A 26234-nucleotide genomic window follows, 5' to 3' on the forward strand; every position below is an offset into this window, starting at 1 on the left:
TGTATAGAATCTTTAAGTGAAAGAAAGTTAGTAGGTTCTGTTGCATATCTGAATAAAATCCAACATTTATTGAATTCAATATTAAAGTCTCAAAAACAGAGACTTAACCTGAGTGTCTATTATGTGGCCAAGATTATAGGTAAGTAATTTGTTCGTCACCTTTTTCCACTCTCAGATCTCCGTTGGGTATGCCAAATATGTTCTTGAGAATTATTATTATTATTGAAATGGTATTTGAAATATTATTAAGTTTCAGAATCATGGAAATTCTCAGGGGTGAGCTTGAAAGTTTTACAACTAAAAAATTTAAAAAACAATGTACCATTTCATTTGTTTTCCTAAATTTGCATTAGGATGTTAAATAATACAGTTTTTTGAGACTTTGATTTCTCTGTAGTGTACGTTTTACTTAACTTAAAGTATCAACTACCTGAAGAATTCAAAAGGTTTCTCTAATGGTGTTCCTAATCACTTCTTTCCCATAAGTCCTTCTGCTGGCAAACTGTAGTTCTGAACTCTCAATTAGTCCTTTCAGGGTCTCCTGGTGCTGCCCAAAACCATTTCAGGTCTTAAGAAAGGTCCTACTCAAAATTAACTCCATGGTTTTCATTTCAGGTATGCAATTTCATGAGAAGAAACAAAAAGTGCAAATTTTTCCAACTGCAACAGTGCAAACAGCCAAAAGGAAGTTGCCACATGGCCCAGAAAGCATTGCAGATGCTCAGGGCAGCCCCTAGTCCCTGATGCGCCCAACCCTCGAAAAGCCCCTCAAAGACAGACAAAGCATGGAGCGCTGGAGATGGCCACAAGCATAGGCCCTTGAGAAAAGCACCGCTTCCTGGAGCTGGAGCGGTAGACAGCTACACTCACTCAGGGACCTGAGGGCCAGGAGGTTTGGTGGCGTCGACATTTCTTGATGCCCTGAGCAGGCCGTGGCCCCTCTGGGACAGATGTGGATAAATCTTAAATGAATATTGCTAAGTGAAAGAAGCTATTCTGAAAGGGTTATCAACTGTATAATTCTAATTATATGGCATTCCAGGAAAGGAAATATTACAGTGATGTAAAAAGATAGTTCGTTGTCATCGGTTGTCCTGTTTGCAGGGAGGGAGAGAGTTCGATAGCAAAATTTTTAGGGGAGTGAAACAATATCTATGTGATATTGTAATTGTGCACTCATAACCCTATATATTTGTCAATACTTATAGAACTTCATAGCATACATAAAGAATCTAATGTATGCCATTTTAAATAAATCTTTAAGGTCTGAGGACCTATGCTGGAATACAGAATGTGACAAAATTACCTACCCATATGGCAATGCATGAAATAACCTCACTGAAGAAATGAGGGTAAAGAATGGGGATGAAAAAAGAAATCAGGGAAAATTTACTCACTTGGGAATATGAGGAATCTGACTAAAGGCAAAAGAAAATATACATATGCACTGTACTTGATAATGTTGTTCCCCATGGGGATGTGGTTTAACAATTCAAAAAAAAATTATACATGAATACTAGAAATAAATAATTAAGCAAATAGACGGCACATGGCCAGAGCCAAGTTTCTTATTATTGGAGTGAGAATTTACAAATAAGCAAGCAAAGGGGGTAGAATGATTTATGTGGTAATTGATTAGAATTAGAGACATCCCATTGGAAGGAATTCAAATTTGACTTAGTATAGAAGCTGACAGTTACATATAAAGATTATCATGGTTTAGATGTGAGGTGTCCCCCAAAAGCTCACATGTGAGACAATGCAAGAAGGTTCAGAGGAGAAATGATTGGATTGTGGTTTAATCCCCTGATAGGGTTAACTGAGTGGTTACCGAATTGGTAGGGTATGGCTGGAGGAGGTGGGAATTGCCGGGAGGCTTTGGGTATATATTTGTATCTGGCCAGTGGAGTCTCTCTCTCTGCCTCTTGATAACCACGTGAGCTGCTTCTGTCTGCCACGTTTTCTGCCGTGATAATGAGCTTCATCTCAAACCCCGAGAAATGGAGTGGACCTTCTATGGACTACAACCTCTGTGAGCCCTCAAATAAACTCTTCTTCTATAATTGTGCTGGTCAAGTCCTTTAATCCCAGCAGCAAAAAAGCTGACTAAAACAGAGATATTTATAGATAGGTTTATATAGATTGTCAGTAAACACATGGTTTTTTCCTTGCTCTGTCAGCTGGAAGACTTAGAAACAATGACACCCTAGTAATAGCAAGTACACCTAGCACCCAGATTTTGGGTTTTAATACCATTTTTTCAATAAAAGGAACCACAGCTCTTTAGAATAATGGCTTCTTCTAGGACTGGGACAGAAAATATGCAAGATAAATCTAGAACATTTTGCATACAATGTGTATATATATTTAAACATTTTTTACTACATTAATGTGTATAATTTTATGTTTTTATGTGTCACTTAAGAATAAATTTAATCCTAGCTGGGCAAAGTTGTTCACATCTGTAATCCCAGTGACTCAGACTGAGGTAGGAGGATTGGAAGTTTGAAGCTAGCCTCAGCAATTTAGCCAGGCCCTAAGCAACTTAGTGAGACCCTGTCTCAAAAGAAAAATATAAAGTCTGAGGATGTAACTCAGCCCTTGGGATGCATAAAATAACTATCTGGGAGTTCCTAATAATATAAATAAATGACTGAATAAATAAACAAGAAGAGACAAGTCTTCCATACAAAATAACTTCAAAATTTTATGAAAATATTCTGTGTTCAAGGAGATGGAGAACAGCTTCATATTTTTTAGGTGTGTTCTTTGCATAGTAACTTTCTTCCAAAGAGTATAGTATGGAATGGAGAAAGGCAAAGTTCCTTGATAATGAAGAAATTTGAGAAACACTGCCTCAGCCAGAAGATCAAGGTGAACATCAACAGTAATAAGTCACATTAATAGTGTGTATCCTTGATACAATGTGATGAAAATGGTACTTTACTTCTGTGCTCTTCCAAACCATAACTCCAGTCTCATTATGAAAAAAAAAAAAAAATTAGACAGCTAGCCAGTGTTCCTCTAAAGTGTCACAGTCATTATAACCAAGGAAAGTCAGAAACTGTCATAGCCAAATGGAACCTGAGTAGAAATGACAACCGAATGTAATATGCCATTCTGGGTGGGAAAATAAAAAGGACATTATGTATAAATTAGGGAAATGCAATGAAGCTTAGTTAATAATAATCTATCATTATTTGTTCATTAATTGTAACAAATCTACAATACCATCTATAAGGAAGAGAACTTGGTATAGGCATAAGGGAATTCTGTACCATTGGATCATTTTTTGTTTCTATAAATCTAAAGTTGTTCTAAAAGTACCCTGTTAAAACATTAAACCCTGGCTGGAGTTGTGGCTCAGTGGTGGAGTGCTTGCCTAGCATGTGTGAAGCACTGGGTTCGATTCTCAGCACTACATATAAATAAATGAATAAAATAAAGGCCCATCTGGGCTGGGGTTGTGGCTCAATGGTAGAGTGCTTGCCTAGCATGTGCGAGGCCCTGGGTTCAATCCTCAGTACCACATTAAAAAAAAGATAAAATAAAGGTAATGTGTCCAACTACCCTAAAAAATAAAAAATAAAAAATAAATAAAGGCCCATCAACATCTAAAACAACAACAACAAAAAATTAAACCTGAGAAATTTTGTTTTTTGAAATGGTGTCTAAGTTGCCCAGGATGGCTTCAACTTTTGCCCTCAAGTCTCAGCTTCCTTAGTAGCTATGGCTACAGGTATGTGCCATCTCACCAGGCAAACCTGAGAAATTTTAAAACTTTATTTTTTTTTATGTGCTAGGGATTGAACCCAGGACCTTGCATATGCTAGACATGCACTCTACCACTGAGCTACATCCAGTCCCAAAAACTATTTTTAATTCAATTGAAAATAACAACAATAAGCCATTGCATGGTTACATTTGTGCTTTTTTGGAAAAATATACTTAAGAAAAAATAAAAAATAATTTTTCTATATAAAAATATTGAGAAAAGTGTCATTATTATACACTTTTCTTTTTTCCCCCTTTTTTGTTTTTTTTAATGTTGTCCTAATAGAATATATCATTCTATCATTCTGGATTATATCATTACAAGTAGAAAGGGAAGTATTTTAATAATTTTTTCAGATAATTGTGAACCTTACACTTAATGACAAAATGTGGTGGGTTCTTGAAGATTAGTTGCAATGTGAAATATGAAAGCTTATCAACAAACTTTCTCTACTCTCTATATTAAAATATTTCACTTTGAATATATTTTTTACCCATGCACAATTTTGTAACATTATACATTTGTCATTTGGGAAATAATTGTTCATTGAGATATACAGATCTATCAAAAGTTAAATTTCGTTAAACAATTAAAAATCAGAAACTCCAAATTGCTCAGGATGTAGCTCAGTGGTAGAGCACTTGCCTAGCATGACCAAAACTGTGGGTTTAAGCCCCAACTCTTGGGGGAAAAAGATTTTTAAAATATTTTAAATATTGGAAAGTTGTCATGCTCATTGAGGTTGTCCAAATTCCTAATTTCCAATGAGAAGCCTGAATTTTATCATTGGTGACATATATGCTCATGACACTATCAGAAAGCATACCTCAGTTTGTATATTTATTTAATATTTATCTTTTTACCTTTCTCTGAACTCTGAGAAGGCATAGGCTGTGTCTGTTTCACCAAATGATCTTTGGAAATTAGCACATATAATAGACATCAATAAATTGTTAATATACTAATGAATATGAGAAGGGATTTTTAATAAGAATAGGTAAGATTCTTGGGAGATTTTAAAACAGTTTATTTATTGCTTTCATTAAAAATACATTTTAAAGAAAAAAACCCATCTGCCTATATTAGTCAGCACTCTTTGAGCTGAAAGTAATAAACAACCATCAAAACAACTTCAATGAAAAGAGGAAATTACATAATGTGGTTGAGGGGGGCATGGGAGGATTAGATGAACTCTAGATAGGGCAAAGGGGAGGGAGGAAAAGGGAGGGGGTAGGGGAAAAGGAAAGATGGTGGAATGAGATGGATACCATTACCCTAAGTACATATATGAAGACACAAATGGTGTAACTCTACTTTGTGTACAACCAGAGATATGAAAAATTGTGCTTTATATGTGTAATATGAATTGTAATGCATATATATAACAAATTAAAAAATTCAGAGTGATGCAGAGAATAAAAAAGTAAAAAATAAAAAAAGAAGAAACTATTGGTTCATATAACTGAAAGACTAAAGATTAACATTGAGCATACCTACTTCTAGATACTTAAATAATGGCATCAGGAATTTTTTTCTCACACTATTTCAAGTTTGCCTTTCTTCTGTGTTGACCCCCCAACCCTATCCATAGTCACGTGTGGAAGGAGATATGGCTCTAGAAAACCTAGGCTTACAGAATTAATAGGATTTTTAATTTCAAAAGGAAGAGATGGCTCTAATAAAAGTTCTAACAATGCCCATCATGACCTAGGTTTCACTTGTCCAATCCTAAACCAGGATGATGTAATATTCTGATTAGTCATTTAAATCGCATGGGCTCAATGAAGCAGAGGGAGTTCTTGAAAGTCAGGGTGCCATTACCTCAAAAAGGGAATGGATACTAGGAGGCCCACTCAAAAATAAACTATACCAAAAGTTCTCTGAAGAGGAACAATATAGATTTTAAAAATTGTATATAAAACATTTACTCTTGAGAAAAATTAGAGGAAAGGAAAAAATCTCTCTACTTAAACAAGGTATTGATTACAGAAAAGCACATTATAATTTGTCATGAGATAATGAAATAATATGAAAATGTTAACAGTGTTTTCAAATTTAGAATTGAGCTAATCTTAGAACTATTTTTGGTAATTTTGGTAAATACACAATTAATATAAGGATAGCTCCTGTAACCTGTGAAAGGCTATTTCAAGCTCCTTTCTTTCTTTCCTAAGCAATTGAAACCAGTCTTATATAATTAGCATAATTAAAAATTGGTCTCATTTAGTGGCCAATGTAGGTCCCTAAAGTCCACTTAGTTTGAATGATGAAAATGTTTACTCTGATTCAAGTACTATTAGTTGCAGCCTCTGGTCTTCTGCCTTTGTTTTTGTAACTATCAGTATCTGGCCTGGTCAATCAGTAGTGACAAGGTTTGTGGATTGTGTAGCTGGTGTCTCAGCTCCATCATGTGGTGGAGCTTGGAATTGTTTGCTTTCTTTGAGAGGCAGGATCTGCTGATTAAACAGAAAAACAAGAGGAATACAATGAGGACAAATCAGAAGAAAACATGGAATTCTAGCTGCTTCCTTTTATCCACTTTATTCCACAAACAGGTGAAACTGAAAATTTTGTAAACAGAAACGTTAATATTTCCTTCCTGTCCCCATGGTTTCTGGATACACATATCCCATTTTAAAGATCACTGATCTAGAGAAATTCTCATACATATGCCCTAAATGATCCAGACAACAATATTCATTGAGACAACTGTTTTTAATAGTGAAAAACTTGGAAGCAACTTAAATATCCATTAACAAGCAAATTGTTAATTTGTATTATTCATTCAATGACATATAATTTAACCAACAAACACATTAGAGTATGCAAAAATAACTGAATTGAGCCATCTCTATCACAATGGAAAAGTCTTAAAAAACACTGATTAGGAAAAAGTTGTAGCATGATTCACAGTATTTAACATCATTTGAAAATATGATCATGATTTAAAACAAATACTATGTATTATTGAGGAATATTGTAGATATATAAAATAGTATGTGCATATGTAAGATAATCAAAACCACCAGTCAGAAAAGGAGCAAATAGGAATTAAGGAGAATCTGAAGTGAAGGTGGTAAAATGTGAAGCTTTTGACAAAACATGGTATAATATAATATTTTAAAGACCTTTCTAGGTATTTGCTTTATTATGTCATATTAAATTTTTCAATAAAATTGATTAGAAAAATACTGTACCCTCAAAAGATATAGGAAGAACATTAGAAGGAAATGCAACAATTATTTTATGTCTACTCTATACCAGAATAAATCCAGTAGGGAATTGAGTGGTATAGGATTATCTTCATAAATACTAAATGGCCAAGACTTATCATAGACATATTGTTAGAATGACATTGATTGCAGGTGGTGGCACACACCTGCAATTCCAGGACTGCAAGTTCCAGGCTAACCTCAGTAACTTATTGAAACTCTAAGCAACTTGATGGAAACCTGTCTCAAAATAAAAATGGGTGGGGATGTGGTTCAGTAGTTAAGCGCCTCTGAGTTCAATTCCTTGTAAACACCTCCGAGAGAGAGAGAGAGAGAGAGAGAGAGAGAGAGAGAGAGAGAGAGAGAGAGAGAATATGGTTCTGGAGGTTTGTAGATGACAGTCATGATAGAGATGACAAGTTGGAGTTTTAGGGAGGAATGGAGGAAGGAACATAGAAAAAATAAAGGAAGACACTTCATGACAAGACTCAGTGGGAGGAAGAGTACAAAGGAAGCTTTGTCCTAAGGAAGGGTCATATTTCCTTTAGAACAAGAAAGTACAAGGGACAGTTCAGAGAAGAGGACGAAGATATAAGAGGTATTGCTGATGACCAATCATGAGTTCCAGAGGGCTCTCAAGAATGTATAAATATGAATGGATTGATTTTTAAAAGTGAGGCTTAAAATGTAACCAATGTTTGCATAAGCCCTACATAAAATACGAAATGCTGCATAAATACAAGGCATCACTACTACCTCTTTAACTGCCTTGATTGAGGAAATTTCATTCTGATTTCACTAAGTAATTTGCATTTTCTATATCAATAATATTCTTTCCTAGACTTAACTTTTCACCCTTATGGTTTCTCTTATGTTTTGTATATATCTTTTCTAAAATCTGGGGAAAGTGAAGAGAAACTCTTCCCTTAGGTGAAATATAATCATACATAATCTCCTATTGCTATTATTATTTTTGGACAGAGTCTGTTGCCTAGGCTGGCCTTGAACTCCTGAGCTCAAGTGACCCTTCATCCTCAGCCTTTAAATGCTGGGACTATAGGCATGTGCCATCATGCTTGGCTAATCTATCATTTTGTCTGCTTTAAATATAAATTTAATCATGGCAGGAATTTTAGAGCTGGAAGAGAATTTGAAAGTAACATAATGTAAACTTCTCATTTTACAAATGACAGGAGATTATATGTTTTGCCAGATTTAATCAATTGGTTCAATGCTTAAGCCTGTTCCTCCCTCTCTCCAACTTCTTTCTGTTTTTCTTTGAATGGCAGAAACAACAGAAAGTACTCAATAGAGGTGCCCTGTATGTCAGTAGTTGCATATAGACTCTAATATTAGACTGCCTGAGTTTAAATCTTAGATCTGCTATTATTAGCGTTGTAATCTTGGCCACATCATCTAACTGCTTGATGCCTGAGTTTCTTCATCTATAAAATGGAGGATGTAATAACCCTTACAGAGTTATTATGAGGATTAAATGAAATAATTTAAAGTATGTAACAGTGCTTGGCACATAAAGAATGATCAGAAATTTAGGCAATTGTTACTATTTAGCACACACTGAGCTAGCTGCTGATATAACAAAGAGGTCAGGGATTTTACCCACAGTATTTTTATTTGGTCTGCAGTTTAAGAAACAAATTAAAAAAAAAAACTCTGTTGAGATAATGTTTACAAATCAGAATAATTCATATAAAGCTCTGAATTTCCAGTTTTTCTTGAAAATGAGAAGGTCTGACATATTAGGCCAGAATTCTCAGGTAGTGACAACTAGCTGGTAGTAATAAAGCAGCTGCCCCCCTTTACTCCATATTATTCACATGACATTTCCATCTTTACCTGCTTGTTTACTACTTGATTTTGAATTTGTTTCCCTGACTAAGACTGCTCTCAAGGAACTCAGAATCCAACATATGTTTGCTAAACAATTCACAATACAGTGTGATAGAAACAAATACAAAGTTGTCAACTGTAAAGCACAACAATACCCTGATGGCACACATGGTGGAGTTCCTGGTGGTGATGTGTACTGTTAAGAAAATGTGCTGAAAAGAAAAGGAGGGGAGCAGGCTTGCAGAAGGAATAGAAGGTGAAAGATATTGAAATAGGAAACAACTTATGTGTTTAGCAACTACAAAAAGTTCAGTTTTGGTGACTAGAGTGAGAAAAGAAGCAGGTTGACTTTAAATAAGGAGGGTCCCTTATTCTCTGTAGGAGATGGGTAGCTTTTAAAATGTTTTCTGAAATATTTCATTAATTACAAACTGACTTTAATAAAATTATGACTGAATGCTCTTTTTTTAAAAGCTTTTTCCCCCTTAGTTGTGGATGGACACAATACCTTTAATTAATTAATTAATTAATTAATTAATTTTTATGTATCAGCTGAGGATCCAACCCAGTGCCTCACATGTGCTAGGCAAGTGCTCTATCACTGAGCTACAACCCCAGTCCTAACTGGATGTCATCAAATATCTTTGGATCTCATGTTTGAGAAAGAAATGCTAAACAATGTACAATATTCTATTAAATAGCTTTCAGTAGCAAATTATCCATCTTCATAACTGATAATGTAGTTTTAAGATTTGTCTGCAATTGAACATTCCTTAGCTGTAAAATGGGGATAATAATGGCACCCGAAACAAGGGTTATTAAACGGAGAATTGAACCACATAATTCATGTAATGAGCTTACCAAGATATCGGACACAGGTAAATTTGATTAATAATGAGGGTAATATGAGTTATAATGAACACAATACTTTCTGAATCTTCCTCGTCTATGTAACCTATCTTGGAGAAAATACCTCATTTAATCAAACGTATTTTTCATTGAAAACTAAAGTTGAATCAAGACTGGTGGTATCTTCCGGACACATTTGGTAAAAAAAATAAAATGCAAAAAATACTAGATTGAAAATGCCGAGATAATACTTCCTTCCCCTCTATATTTTTTATTGCAAAAGTTGCAAAAACAATTTAAAGATTTTTGTGCAACATAGAAAGTGCTAATTATTTTGTACAGTTACTAATCAATGTAATAGTTTATTGGTGGTATAAAGACACTAAGGTAGAAGAGATGATTCTCCAGTTCTCCAGGCTCAAACAGTAGGTAAAGCCTCTTTCATCTTACAGTAGCATCTCAAAAGCCTAGGGAGGTCAGACAATCAATTGGCGGGAAAAAGATAAATACGGACCAAATTCACACAATCTGTTTCTGTTTAGTTTATAAACTGCGATCGAGTGTGTCTGCTTTCGTGCCTTGTGGGACTTGAAGTCCAGACGCAAGACGTGATCAAGACTGCTGAACCTTGGAAGCCTGCAGCCCCTGCAGTCTGCATACTACGGACTACAACTCCCGACACACACCGGAAGGCCGCGCAGTAATTACGAGCAACCAACCGTGCCCCAGAAACGCAAGCCCCGCCCCCAAATCGGGGGGCGGATTCCGCCAATGGCAGAGCTCCCAGCGCGGAGCCTGCGGGTTAGGTTGTGAGGTCCGGGCCGGGGGCGGGGAGGAGCCGAGGGGTTTCAGAGAGAGCTCGGCCGCTGGGTGGGTTGGGGCGTTCCGCGCGCCCTTCATTGAAGCGGCGGTGGCCGGGCTGGGCGCCGGGAGTGGGAAGCGACGGCGTGGCTGGAAAATGCCGGTCCATTCCCGAGGGGATAAGAAAGAGACGAACCATCACGATGAGATGGAGGTGGACTACGCCGAAAATGAGGGGAGCAGCTCCGAGGACGAGGACACTGAGAGCTCGTCGGTCTCTGAGGATGGAGATAGCTCAGGTGCGTGACCCGGCGGAGCTGGGAACCAGAGTCGCTGAGCCAGGAACGCGACAGGCCGCTCTCCGCACGCCGGTAGCTGCGTCCTTCTGGGAGAGCGGGGCGGGGAAATAGGGAAGGGGCGGAGACTGGCTCCTGGCCCCAGGCTGCACCCGGACCGGTCGCGGGGCTCTGCCCGGCTCTGGGCAGGTTCCAGTCCTCGGGGCAGAGCGGCGCGAGCCTGGGCTTGTCCTGCTCTCGGACGTGGAGGCATCCTGCTCCATGTGGGACCCACCCTGCTCCATGTGGGACCCACCCTTGGGACTACCGGCAGTGCCCTGGGACTACGAGCCCGGGCGGGGAACGCCCCGCAACTTGTCAGAAAGACCGAGGAAATGCCTTCTGTCCTCAGACAACCGACTTCTTTCCTTATTTTCACACATGCAACCTGTACTTCTCTGCGTGGATGGTTGTCGGGGCTAGGGATAGATTTGTATCGGTCCGTGGCTGATTTAGAACTAATTAACCTTCGCTTGCAAGTCAGCCCGTCATCCGCACTTTATTCCAGTGCTCTTTCTGGGGCTAATTTGGGAGCTGTCCGGTTTGTAGTATCTTCCTGAAGTTTTTCAAATCTGAGAGCAGGGTACCAACATCTGGGGTTGTTTTAGATCTTCATAGGCTGATTTGGGTCAGTGTTGAAATCTTTAATCTTTTCCTTCAATCTTTTCTAACCTTTGAGCTGTTTCAGATTTGGGGGAGTAGATGGATAGGGCAGATTAACAACACACATTTTACAAACTTTTAGAAATGGTTATTCAAAAAGGAATGGAATTTGTGATTATCTGGATTCTTTTCCGTTTGTCCATATAATTAGGTTGAGACTGACTTCTTTGTCTTGGCCTAATTTTGGCTGCATAAGGGAAACATTGATGGTGGGTTGATGACAGTCTATTATCACCCCATGCCTTCTTTACAGGTTTGCTTTTCAGAAAATCTCCATGGGAGGATGTCAGTCCTTTCTATCAATATATCAGCTGTTCAAAAATAAATATGAGTGGCTTATTTGTGCAGCCCAGGACACTACCCTGTATAAGATATAAATAAATAGTTATGATCTGGTTTTAAAGAGCTGTCATAAGTCACAATTAGATTAAATTGCCAGATGAATGCTCAGCTATATACAATAAGGTAGGAATTCAGGGGCAGAGTAAATATTTTCAGAGCTGGGCGGTCAGCAAAGGCTAGTTGAAGAAGATGGGATTACCTTAATTATCTTGAGGAATGAGTAAAGTTTGAATTGGGGGGAGTAATGTTCTATTGTTCCTATCGGACAAAGAATGTAAGTGCAAGTGCAAAGGGAAGAGATTAGGACTTATTCAAAAGAGTGAGAAAACCAGTTTGGTTAGGAGAAGAACTTGAGCCAGGAAAGGAAAAAGGAAGGTATAGGTGTGAAAGATTTCAAAGAAGGCATAAAAAAGGATTGATAAATACAAGTTAAGGAGTGAAAGTTAAGAAAAAAACCCAGATATAAGGAAAATGGTTGTAGCATCAACAGAAATAGAAATGCAAAACATGTGGAATGAAGATGAAAGGTAAAGAATTTTAGGCATCTTCCTTTTGAGAGGATTGTGGTATATTTAAGTAAGAATGCCCAAACTGACAAGTGCTGAAAGGTGTTGGAACCTGCCTAGAATGGGAAAAATAATTCTAAGGTCATTTATATAGACATGGAAGTAGGTAAGATTTCAAAAGTGGGGAATATAGAGAGAGAACATCTAGATTGTTTGAATTTGTTTCCTAGATCTGGAAAGCATTTTGTTTTCAAGTATTCTTTACTTTTATTATTTAACTTTTTTTTTTTTTCAATGCTGGGGATTAAACCCAAGGTCCTATACATGTTAGGCAAGTGCTCTACCACTGAGCTACATCCCTAGCCCCATTCTTTCTTTTTTTTTTTTTTTAAATGAAGTAACTTTTTTTTAAGTAGTTTATTTTGTTCATTTATTTTTTATGTGGTGCCGAGGATTGAATCCAGGGCCTCATGTGCTAGGCAAATGCTCTACCACTGAGCCACAAATCCAGCCCCATTCTTTGTTTTTTTATTAGTTACTAGGATCTCACAAAATTACATTTTGTTTGTTAAAATTCTTCCACTCTTATTTTATATTTTTGTTGTGATTTTTAACTTATTTTAAATCTCATTTTAGAGAATAATAAACAATGCAATTAGTGAGAATTATAATGATAATTTGAACTACAAGTTAAAAAACAATCTTTTTTTTTTTTTTGGTAGTGGAGATTGAACTCATGTTGTTCTACGACCAGTCTACACCCCTAACCTTTTTTATTTTTTGAGACAGGGTCTTGCCACCTTCCCAAGTGGGGCTCAAACTTGCAGTCCTCGCCCCCTGGCCTTCCGAGTAGCTAGGATTACAGGTGCGCATTACCACATTGACCTACAAGACAGATTTTTTGTTTGCAGAGAAATTATTTAAATACATTTTTCAGCTCTCCTTCTTGTAAAATTGTTCTACCAGACATCTTGCATGTTAAACTTCCAGTTTTATTCTTCTCAAACCTTGGTACTGAGCAGATCCTAAGGCTACAGAGAAACCTCCACTAACCAAAGAATTTGGGAAGTGAGTCATGTTGAGGGACCAGGTTTTTTTTTTAGTATTTATTTTTTAGTTGTAACTGGATACAATGTCTTTATTTTATTTATTTTTATATGGTGCTGAGGATGAAACCAGGACCTCGCTCGTTCTAGACGAGTGCTCTACTGCTGAGCTACAACCCTAGCCCGGAGGGACCAGGTTTTAAATAGCCAAGGAGTAAGCTATTAAAAACCAGAATTATTATAAATCTGTTTTAGAAAATTAAAAGGAATCATATACTTGCTGTATGAAAATAACTGAAAACAATTTAACTCTCATGATTTGAACATTATTTTGATGAATATTAAGATGCACATAAATTTGTGCTTCATTTATTTTGATTCATTTAGTGTTGAATATATGTGATATAAAAATAAAGATGTGAAATATAGGACAGACCTGGTAACTAACAGTTGTTTTCCATAAAAAAGTTTGCTTGTTTTTTCCTCATTTGCCTCTTTCTCACTGACAGAAATTTGGGAAGAGGACACAGTGGGAGCATGAGTATCAGTCCAAGATAACTTATGGTAAACATAATGAGATTAGTTTTCTTTTTTTTTCTCCAGTACTGGGAATTAAACCCAGGGGCACTGTATCCACTGAACTATATCCCCAATCCTTTTTATTTTTTATTTTGAGGCCAGGTCTTGCTGAGTTGTCCAGGCTGACCTTAAACTTTGATCTTTTTGCCTTAGCTTCCTGAGTAGCAGGGATTACAGGCGCTGGCTAGTTTTCTTTCTTATGTGATTGGCAAATCAGCTATGTGAGCAGTTCTTAGGGAAGAACTCCAGAAGTATGTTTGATCAGTGTTAACCTTTTAAGGACACATCATTTTTGGTGCTAAGTTCTGGTTGAGTTGTGGAGAACACACCAAAAGTAGGTTGATTACTTTATAGTCATAGCTTACAGTAAGTCCTTTGACATAATAGTAAAATGAATAAACATAAAGTGTAGAGATCACTTTAGTTAAAACTCTCTTCTTTATTTTAGATTAATTCTGTAGTGGAAAATATTTTGGATAAATGTTTATTTTCTCTTAAAGCTTAATATAGATCTTGCACATCAACTTCATGTTACTTTTTTTCCCCTTTTTTGGTACTAGGGATTGAACCCAGTGACACTTTGCCACTGAGGCACATCCCCAGCCCTTTTTGATTTTTTTATTTTGAGAGAGGGTTTTCCTAAGTTGCTTAGTGCCTCACTAAGCTGCTGAGCAGGCCTCAAACTTGGTGATCCTCTTGCCTTAGCCTACAGAGTTGCCACCACCCCCAGCTGCTTTTTTTTTTTTCTTTTTGAATTAACTTCAGATATATTTGTAACACAATATTATCTTTGATATTTGCTTTTTTTTTTTAATTAACAGAAATGGATGATGAAGACTGTGAAAGAAGAAGAATGGAATGTTTAGATGAAATGTCCAATCTTGAAAAACAGTTTACAGATCTCAAAGATCAGTAAGTAGTGATTTCAGAAGGTCATTGTCACTGAGTCTCAAATATGTCACATATATACCAGTGGGAGAGCAATTACATTGTTTCAACTTTTTGCCTTTTGTGTTTTGTGGGACTGGCTGTTCTGAAAGAGAGGCTTCAACTATTGTTTACTTGCCAAAGACCTCATTAACTAAACTGAGGGTTTTGAGGCAGGCTTTTTTTTTTTTTTTTTTTTTTTTTGGGTGGTGGAGTGGAGTTTTAAGATTTCTGTGTGGATATCAGTGATTAAAATGTTTTCCATGGATTTTTGCACCTTTGGTTCTAATCTGTTTCATTCATTCCTTTGTTGACTAAATCCCTAAAGATAGCATTTTTAAAAATTGAGAATAAAATAGAATATTTCCCAAATATTTCCCATATAATGTACATATTATCAAATGTAAGATAGAAACAAAGTCATTTTGTTTCTATCTTACATTTGATAATATGTACATTATATGTTTTATATGTGTTATTTAGCTTCTTGCAGCAACTCTGTAAGGTTGAAAGACTTAATGCTTAGAGAGGTTAACTGCTTTGTGTAATTTATCAGAAAGTGATGAATGAAGCGAGGCTTTTGCCTTTCAGTGGTACTGTGTTCCTTTCACATAAAGCATATTATTTTGGAGAAAATGTGGTAGAGTAGAAAAAACAAAAGCTCTGAATCCATGCTTTTTTGACTGATTTAAAGGGGATAATCATGGAGTTCTTACTATCTATTGTGAGGAATGAGAAGCAATGTTGTTTGTTTGCCTGGCATGTGGTAGGTACTTAATAGATACTGTTTTTTAACCTTTAACCTCCTGTTCTAATGCCAGCACTCTTATGTGAGTTGGCAACAGAAGAATGGACTCCCATGATTTGATAGAACATAGGATAGATGTAAATGCACATTAAAAAACAACTACATTGGAAACTGGGGTTGTGGCTCAGTGGTAGAATACTTGCCTTGAATGTGTGAGGCACTGGGTTTGATTCTCAGCACCACATATAAATAAAACATAAAGGTCCATCAGCAACTAAAATAAATAAAATTAAAAACAAAAAACAACTACATTCTTCCAGTGGCATTTTTCAAGAAATAGAATAAGTGGCCATGAAATTCATTTGGAAAAATAAGAGGCTCAAAATAGCCAAAGCAATCTTTAGCAAGAAAAGTGAAGCAGGAGGCATCACAATACCAGACCTTAAATTATACTACAGAGCTCTAGTAACAAAAACAGTATGGTATTGGCACCAAAACAGATATGAAGACCAATGTTAGAGAATAGAAGACACAGAGACCAACCCACATAAATACAGTTATCTCATACTAGGCAAAGGTCCCAGAAACATACATTGGAGAAAAGATAGCCTCATCTACAATGATGCTGGGAAAACTGGAAATCGATATGTAATAAAATGATTAGACCCCTGTCTCTCACCCTGCACAAAACTCAAAGACCTAGGCATTAGACAGAGACCCTGCACCTACTACAAGAAAAAATAGGTTCAAATCTGTCATGTCGGCTTAGGAATTGAATTCCTCAACAAGACTCCTAAAGCACAAGAAGTAAATGGGATTGTGTCAAACTAAAAAGCTTCTTCACAGCAAAGGAAACAAATCAAGAACTTAAAGAGAGCCAACAGAATGGGATAAAATCTTTGTCACCTGCACCTCAGATACAGCATTAATCTCCAAAGAACTGAAAAAAACTTAAAACCAAAAAAACAAATAACCCAATCAATAAATGGTCTAAGGAACTAAACAGACATTTCACAGAAGAAGAAATACAAATGGTCGACAAATATATGAAAAAATGTTCAACATCACTAGTAGTGCAAATTAAAACTACACTGAAATTCCCTTTCATTCCAGTCAGAATGGTAGTGATTAAGAATACAAATAACAATAAATGTTGGTGATGATGTGGGGAAAAAGGCACACTCATACATTGCTGATGGGACTTCAAATTGGTGTAACCACTCTGGAAAGCAGTATGGAGATTCCTCAGAAAACTTGGAATGGAACCACCATTTGACCCGGTTACCTGACTACTCAGCATATCCCCAAGGGACTTAAAATCAGCATACTATAGTGATGTGGCTACATCAATGTTTATAGCACCTCAATGCACAGTAGTTAAACTATGGAACCAAACTAGGTGCCCTTCAATAGATGAATGGATAAAGAAAATGTGATACATATGCACAATGGAGTATTACTCAGCTGTAGGAAGAATGAAATTATGGCATTTGCTGGTAAATGGATGGGACTGGAGACTATCAAAATTTTTGTTGTTTTCCCTGTAGTTGTTATAGTTTCAAAAAAATAAGTATCATTTACTTTCTTGACTTTATACATTTGTTTATCATTGTATCTTCGGTTTTGGAAAAATTTGACTCAGACATGACAATGTATTATTTTGGCAGTTATTTGTCTAAATAATATTGTGGTTGCTAAGGGACCACAAAACTAAAAAAGAGATATTATAGCATTAACATTCAAACTTGCCTTGCCTCTTATACTAATTATAATGGTCAATGATACATAATTAATATTGATTGTCTTAATTGTATTGGTTTATATTTTCAAGAAGGAAGAGCAGAACTTAATATGAAAGCCAGTTTCCCGAAGTTTTTCAAAAGCCAAATGCTGGTTATACTAATACCTACAAGAATAGTTAGTGATTTCTTTTGGAAATTAGTACAGGGTACCATAGTCTCCCTTCTTAAGTATTTGTGAAGTATATTTATTGCCAAAAATAAACACCGAATTGTCTTACATGATCAGTCTTTGATAATCAAACTAAAGTATTGTGACAGCTGGCAAATTAAAGTAGACTCATAAATAGGAGCAACAGGAACTTCCTGCTCCATCCCCATTTTTCATTTCATTGAGCAGCTATTTTGTTAAAGCTTCTTCATTTGTAGTTGAGATGAACTGGGTATGCCTGATCACATGTTATTTTGTGGGGACAGGCTGTGAGTACTGAGTTTTTAACCTAGGGGCACTTAACCACTGAGCCACATCCCTGAAGCTTTTTATTTTTTAATTTGTGACAGGACTTTGCAAAGTTGCTGGGGCTGGTTTTGAACTTGTGAGCCTCTTGCCTTGGCCTCCCAAGTCTCTGGGATTACAGGGGCACACCACTGTACAGGGCCAGAGCATAGGTTCTAAAGTCATTCATTGCCTTTCCTTCATCACTTGAATTCTTCTGTTCTTTTTAAAAAATTAAGTAGGCTAAATATCATACTGAGTTCTTTTCAGGAAAACTGGAGAGAAGCCAGGGAATTATTTGACAACTAGTAATGTCTCTATTTAAATTACTCAAATGGTTTCCTTTTTTCTTGATGTTTAAATGACTTTTTCTCTTAGAATTGGTTTGTTTTTCAATTAAAAACAAAAATTAAGAGTGCCTAATATAGTTATTTCAATTTTTGTTGTCATTTTTTGAAATGGGTATCACTATGTTGTTCAGGCTGACCTTGAACTCCTGTGTTCAAGCAATCATCCTTCCTTAGTCTCTGAGTAGCTGGGACTGCAGGTGTCTGCCAATGTCCCTGGCTTTCAGTTGTATTTCAGTGAATTGTTAATTTCGGTGAGTTAACAATTTAAGAGTGATACTTATAAAAAATCATAGATTTCTATCTTATCGTTATATGCATGGAGTAAAATAATATAATTGAATTCTCCACTTGAGATTAAGGCAATAATACATTTGATATAGGTTCTTAGAATATAAATGACATTAAGAAGAAATAATGTATAGGAGCAGCAGATTTTTGGCCTTTGTTGGAATTTTTAAATTAACATCTTAATTTTTGCTTTGTTAAGACTTTATAAAGAACGATTAAGTCAGGTGGATGCAAAACTGCAAGAAGTCATAGCTGGAAAAGCACCAGAATATTTGGAACCACTGGCAACTTTGCAAGAAAATATGCAAATTCGTACAAAGGTAGCAGGTAGGAAAGTAAACTATTTTTTTCCATATAGCAGATTCTACACTTCTTAGCTTTAAAGGTGTTTGTGAAGTGTTTGCCGTTGATGGGATCACAAATACATTTACACGTGGACAGGATTACAGATATACTTGAATGTTTACATTAAATTGCACATATATTTAAATTAATTGTTGGCTCAGTTATTTGTTAACCTCTTGTGGGCTGCTGTGGGGGATTTAAAAACAATGAAAAACTCTTAGGTCACTCATAATGTTGTTGAAAAGATACTGTCTATGTGTGGAGAAACTGAACCAAGATACTTTGATTAAAAATATTGTTACTATCACAATTTAATTCCCTGTGAAATAGAGTTTAAGTACTTTTGATACTTTTTAATCTGTAAGAGTGAGAAGGATTTTTATTATTTTTATTTTGGTTTTTAAGAGATCCGGGGGTCTCACTATGTTGCTCATACTGGCTCCAATCTCCTAGATTCAAGTGATCCTCCTGCCTCAACTTTTCCAAGTAGTAGATTTTTTTTTTTTTAAGTATAAAAGCATTTTTTAAAATGTTTGATCAGGATATTATAGAATAGGATGTACTATATTTGTATGGTTAAAATTCAGTCTGTTTATAATTGGGATCTAGTCTCAGTGTTGAGTCCTAGCATTCATAATCAAGGGATATATGTACTGAAAGATCACTATGGCACTGGGCTTGGTGGCATGTACCTATAGTCCAAGCTACTCCGGAGAGTGAAGCAGGGAGGATCACTCCAGTCTGGGAATTTTGACCTGCAATATCCCATCTCAAAAACAAAACAAAACAAAAACAACAACAACAACAAAAAAACATAATTTTTTCATGGTGAAACTAAAAAGTGAACTTTAATTAATGGATATGTCAATTGTTTTTCTTTTGGGGGATGCTAATTAATCCTCATGTACCTGTTAAATAATACCTAAGCATTGTTGAAAATAAATTCTAAACTCATCTTAAACTAAATTTTATTCTTTAGATCTTAATATTAATTATGTAGATGATATATGATAATTAACCTGTTATCTTTTCATATTGACTTGGCTTACCCTTAAAAGTAAAATGTTCCTCATTTTCTTTTGACATTGTTTTAGCCTAAATGGATGATCAGGAAATATTACTTTAATGAACTGTTCACTTTTCTACTCTGTGGCTTCCCTTACTTTTTGATTTTGCAAATAGTAGTATATGTGAATGTTTTGTTAATGGTATAGTATCAGTATCTATCTCCTGTCTTTACTATACAAAAAGGGATAATTATATTTCTAGGGCAAACAATGTCTTAGAACTTAGTATAGACATCCAGAGTTCTTCACTTCACATTTTCGTGATGGCATATTTGCATGGCCATTATTTCCTTTTTTGTACTATTTTCTTGTTACCTATAAGTTAAATATTCTTGGGCTTCAGTCATCCAGGTGAAGCCCTGTCAGGAGTACTGTGAACATCATGGATTTTATTTTAACAGTTTATACATAAAATTCTCTAGGACTCTGAAACTAAATAGTAGCTTAAAAATAGTGGTTTTTGAGGGGAATAGTGTCTAACTGTTACTTTGAATATATATAATTGATGAAACCAGAGTCTATTGTCTCTATTTTGAGAAACCTGAGGGATTTTTTCCCCATTGTTTTTTTATTGGTGCATTATAATTACATGTAGTAGTGTGATTTGTTGTTATATATTTGTACATTCACGCGATTTAATAGTATAATTTGGTCAGTTTTATTCTGGTATTGTTTCTCATAGAAAAAGGATTTTATTTTTCATTTTGGTAATTCTTTATGAAACATTTAGGAACATTCTTTAGAAGAATGGAGTAAGAACAAAAATTATCATTGCAGTTTCTTTCTAGTTCTTAAACTCTTAGTAACTTGTCTCAGAGTATATTTTAAATGAGCCTGTTTTTATTTTTAGTTTTTTATTTTTTTTTGGTACTGGGGATTGAACTCAGGGACATTGAACCACTGAGCCACATCCCCAGCCCTATTTTGTATTTTATTTAGAGTCGGGGTATCACTGAGTTGCTTAGTGCCTTGCTTTTGCTGAGACTGGCTTTGAACTCGCAATCCTCCTATCTCAGCCTCCTGAGCTGCTGGGATTACAGGTGTGTGCCACTATACCCGGCTATATTTTTAGTTTTTAAAGATAATGTTAGAATCACTTTTCACTTTCTTTCCTTTTTTTTTTTTTCTTGTGGTACTGGGGATTGAACGAGGTCCTTGCACATGCTAGGGAAGCACTCTACTTCAGAGCTACAACCTCCAGTCCCTTTTATTTTATTTGAAGACAGGGCCTCAGTAAGTTGCCCTGTCTTGCCTTGAGCTTGTGATCCTCCTGCCTCAGTCTCCTGAGTTACTGGGATCACAGATATGTGCCTGCTTATTAATTTCTTATTGATCCATCTTCTAAAATATGGTGAGGACTGAATTCCTGTAGGGAAGTAATAATGAAACTCTTTATAGCTAACATAATCAGAGTAATTGTGTTTGTTGCAGGAATCTATAGAGAGCTCTGCTTAGAATCTGTAAAGAACAAATATGAATGTGAAATTCAAGCTTCTCGCCAGCATTGTGAGGTACGGTTATTTTGCTTAACTGTCTCTTTGAACCTTTTCTGAGTGCAGTAATTTAAAAAGTACATAAAATAAGTAAAGTAAAATTAAATAGTACTTTATCTCATCTCTTGTGTGAGTTTAAAAAAAAATAGAGTCATACTGAAAGCTATATTAGCAAAGAGCACAGAGGAGCATAGAAAAAACTGAGATAATTTAAAAAGTTTTCAAGTGATACTCTACAAAGACTGTGTGATGATTCTCATCTGGCATCACTGAAAATATTAATATAATTAATAATTAATATGGGCTTTTAGATTGAAACATGTATACTCTAATGATGCAGTCAGAATATTGGGCTATAGAATTAATTTCTGATTGTATAGACATATTTCCATATTTTAGGACGGTATTCTTTGTGTGAAAAAATAAGTGTTTCAATGTGATCTGTTTATTTCAAATATTGTTTAAAAACATTCTGCTAATTTTGCAGGTAAATTTTCATGAAACCTTGACTGGTAGAAATGAGAGGACAAGCTTTATATTGACTCTTATCTCACTTTAATAATAAACCATATAATTAAATAGTAAATAGTATAAAAACAATGAGCTTGTTGCTTAATTTTCTTGATTACAACTGAGATGAATATCTTTTTGATATTTCCTGGCTGCTTGGATTTCCTTTTCTGAGAAATACTTTTTCATATTTTTTGTCTTTGCATTGGGTTTTTAGTCTTTTCCTTATTATATCCTTTATCTATTCTGGATATAAAGGGTTTGCTGGTTATATGCTTTGCACATGTTTTTACCCACACAATGGCAACTTTGCATTCTTTTTGATGATTTGAAGCCCCCAAATTTTACATTTTAATGTAGTTGAATGTATTATCTTACCTTTATAGTAAGTGCTTTTGTTTCTTCTCCATTTTGGGAAAATGTATTTTTCTTTTAAAAGTTGAAAGTTTGCTTTTAACATTGAGATTGCCAAATTATCTTTAGTTAATTTTTGTGTATGGTATAAATGTGGTTCTAATTTTATTTTTTTGCATCTAGATAGGTGAGGTCAATGTTTTATTTAATCTATCATTTTCCAACAAATCAGCAGTACATCTCTTGTGTGTTAAATATTTATGTATATGCTGGCTTGTTTCTAGTTTTTTTCATCTGTTACATTGGTCTTTTTGGCTATTTCTGCACTAGTATCACAATATGTTTTTCTACAACTTTCAATCTACTGAGTATTAATAATGTGATACCCTACCTTGCTCTTTTCCTTCTTAAAATTGTTATTGTAAATTTTTCTTAAGTACAACTACTTAAAAATTGCTTTTTCTATTTTATACAGAAAAGTTAACTTTGTATATTGATACTATATCCAGCTTCTTATCTACTTTTCTTTTTTTGGGAGGTGGGGGGCACTAGGAATTGAACCCAGCGGCACTTAATTACTGAGCCACATCCCGAGCCCCTTTTATTTTTTATTTTGAGATAGTGTCTCACTAAGTTGCTTAGGGTCTTGATAAGTTGCTGAGGCTTGTGATCTTCCTGCTTGTCATCCTCTTGCTTCAGCCTCTTGAGTAACTGGCATTACAGATGTGCACCACCACGTCCAGCTCCCTTTTTTTCTCCTCCTCCTCCTCCTCCTCCTTCTTTCTTTTCTTTTTTAACATTTAGTTTTTAGGTGTAGGTGGGCACAACACAATGCCTTTATTTTTATGTGGTGCTGAGGATCAAACCTGGGTCCCGCCCATGCTAGGCGAGTGCTCTACTGCTGAGCCACAATCCCAGTCCTTCTTTTTTCTTAAGTCTAATAATTTGATTATGGATTCTTTCAGATTTTCTATAGAGATAATTATGTTATTTGTGAATAAAGGTAGTTTGTGTCTTCTATTCTGGTTTTCCTCAATTTGTTTTACTTGCTATAATGGCACTAATATCCATGTGTTCCAGTACAACATGGAATAGAAGCAATAAAAGCAGACATCATTGATCATTGACATGTTCTTGGTCTGTGTGTGTGTGTGTGTGTGTGTGTGTGTGTGTGTGTGTTATTGGAGATTAAACCCAGGGTCTCACACGTGCCAGGCAAGTGCTGTACCACTGAGTTACATTTCCAGCCTTTTTATGTTTTTTTTTTGGGATGGAGTCTTGCTGAGCTACCCAGGCTGGTCTCAAACTTATGATCTTCTTGCCTCAGCTTCCCAAGTACCTGGGAATGCAGGCAGGTTTAACCATGCCTGTCATGTGTTGTTGTGTTTTTTTTTTGTTTTTTTTTAATATTTTTAGTTATAGATGAACACAGTACCTTTATTTATTTATTTTTGTGTGGTGCTGAGGATTGAACCCAGTGCCTCCTCACATAGGCTAGTCAAGCACTCTAACACTGAGCCACAAGCCCAGCCTTGGCATATGTTCTTAATCTTAAGAATGCTTCTAATAGTTTTCCAATAAGTGTTATATATATATATATTTTTTAGTTTTGGTAAATAATTTTTATCAAGTTAAGGAGATTTCCTTTTAATTATTGTTTTCTAAGAATTTTTACCATGAATAGTTGTCAGATTTTATTAAATGTTTTGTCTGAATCTATTGAATTAAGCTTCTTGTTTTGTTTTGGTAACAGGGATTGAACCCAGGGACACTCCACTACTGAGCTCTATCCCTAGCCTTTTTATTTTTTACTTTGAGACTAAATTGTTCAGGCTGGCTTTGAATTTCTGTTCTTCCTGCCCTAGCTTCTGAAGTTTCTGGGATTATAGGCAAGTACCACTGCATTGGACCTCTAAAAAATATATATATATAATATATATATATATATATTTTTAAAGTTATAGTTGGACATAATACCTTTATTTATTTTTATGTGGTGCTGAGGATCGAACCCAGGGCCTTGCGTGTGCTAGGTGAGTGCTCTACCGCTGAGCCACAACCCCAGCCCCTCTTAGAATTTTTTTTAAGTGTGCTATACAGCATTGTTAACTATAGGTACAGGGTTTCACAGCAAAACTCCAAAACTTTATTATCTTGCATAACTGAAACTTTATGTCAGTGGAATAGCAACTTTTCATTAACCTCTTCTCCTAGCCCATGACAAACACCACTCTATTCTTTTGCTTCAGTGTTTGTTAATTATAGTCACCATGCTATATAGTAGATCTCTAGGACTAATTTTTCCTTACTGAAACTTCAGACCCTTTTACCAGCTTTTCTCATTCCCCTTCCCACTCCCAGCCCCTGGTGACTACTATTCTATTCTCTGCTTCTGTGAGTTGATTTTTTTTTTTTTTTTAAAGAATCCACATATAAGTGAGATCATATAGTATTTATCTTTCTGTACCCAGCTTTTTTTCACTTAGTGTAATGTCCTCTAGGTTTACATATGTTGTTCAAATGACAGGATTTTTTTTTTCTTTTTAAAGGTTGAATAATATTTCATCATATAAATATACACCACATTTAAAAAAAAAATCCATCCCTTCAGTGATAGACCCTTAGGTTGTTTCCATGTCTTGAGTATTATAAATAATGCTATAGTAAAGATGGGAGTGCATTTCTCTCTTTGATGTATTTTTTCAGTACTGATTTCATTTCTTTTGGGTATATACTGAGAAGTGGATTGTCCTATAGTTGTATTTTTAATTTTTTGATTCATCTCCATACTGTTTTCCATAATGGCTGTATTAATGTACATTTCCACCAATAGTATGCATGGGTTCTTTTTTCTCCCCATCCTTGCCAATACTGTTATCTTTTGTCTTTATGATAATAGTTATTCTAACAGTGTGAAGTAATACCTTATGGTTTTTACCATGAATAGTTGTTAGATTTTATTAAATACTTTTTATTTATTAAGTTTAGTTATCATTTTTTGCTCTTGATATATTAATGTGATGATTTATATTAATGTATTTCCTAATGTTGAACCATTGTTGGATTCAGATCTATGATTTGTAAATATTTGTCCTATTCCATAGGTTGCTTTTCACTCCTTTAATTATTTCCTTTACTGTGAGCAAGATTTTTCATTTTAACAGTCTGTTTTTTAAAAATTTCTTTCTTGTGCTGAGTATCAAACCGAGTACCTCACACATTCCAGGCAGGTGCTCCACCACTGAGTCACAACCCCAGCCCCCATTTTAACAGTCTTACTTGCCTATTTTTGCATTTGTTGTTTATGCTTTTAGAGTCTTATCCAAAAAATCCTTTCCCATTCCAATGTCATAAAGCTTATTTTGCATGTTTTCTTCTCGGAGTTTTGCAGTCTCAGTAATAAAGTTTAATACTTGATCTATTTTGAGTTGATTTTTGTGAATGGTATAGGATAAATGTCCAATTTCATTCTTTGACTTGAAGATGCTCAGTTTTCCCAGCATCATCATTTTTTGAAGAGGCTAACTTTTTCCCATTGTGTGTACTTGGTAAACTTGGGGAAGATCAGTTGACTCTACCTAAGTGGGTTTATTTTTGTGTTCTCCCTTCTATTCCTTTGGTTTATATGTCTGTTTTTATGCTAGTACCATACTCTTGATTACTGTAGCTTTGTGATGTATCTTGATATCAGGTAATATTGATGCCTCCAACTTTGTTCTTGCTTAAGATTATTTTGGCTATTTGGGGTCTTTTGTAGTTCCATATCAACTTTAGGATTTTTTTTTTCTATTTCTGTACAAAATGCCACTGGAATTTTGATTAGGGATTATCTTTTATCTATCACTTTGGGTAGTATGGACATTTTAACAACATTAAGTCTTCTAGTACATGAATTCTGAATGTCTTTCCATTTACTTGTGTCTTCTTTAATTTTCCTCAGTGATGTTTTTTAGTTTTC

General features: G+C 35.4%; 1 protein-coding gene across 2 annotated transcripts in view; it reads left to right on the forward strand.

Moving 5' to 3' along the window:
• The first annotated feature begins 10517 nt into the window (after positions 1 to 10517).
• Brms1l (BRMS1 like transcriptional repressor) overlaps positions 10518 to 26234 on the forward strand; it is a 33801-nt gene continuing 18084 nt past the window's right edge. For both annotated transcript variants that reach the window (XM_071607834.1, XM_027929528.3), the window contains exons 1-4: positions 10518 to 10787; positions 14781 to 14871; positions 18707 to 18834; positions 21351 to 21430. In XM_071607834.1, coding sequence (XP_071463935.1) covers positions 10646 to 10787; positions 14781 to 14871; positions 18707 to 18834; positions 21351 to 21430 — 441 coding nt within the window. In that variant the 5' untranslated portion in view covers positions 10518 to 10645. The remainder of the gene's footprint in view (positions 10788 to 14780; positions 14872 to 18706; positions 18835 to 21350; positions 21431 to 26234) is intronic.

The sequence above is a fragment of the Marmota flaviventris genome, chromosome 2 (assembly GCF_047511675.1).
Source record: "Marmota flaviventris isolate mMarFla1 chromosome 2, mMarFla1.hap1, whole genome shotgun sequence".
NCBI classification, from domain to species: Eukaryota; Metazoa; Chordata; class Mammalia; order Rodentia; family Sciuridae; genus Marmota; species Marmota flaviventris.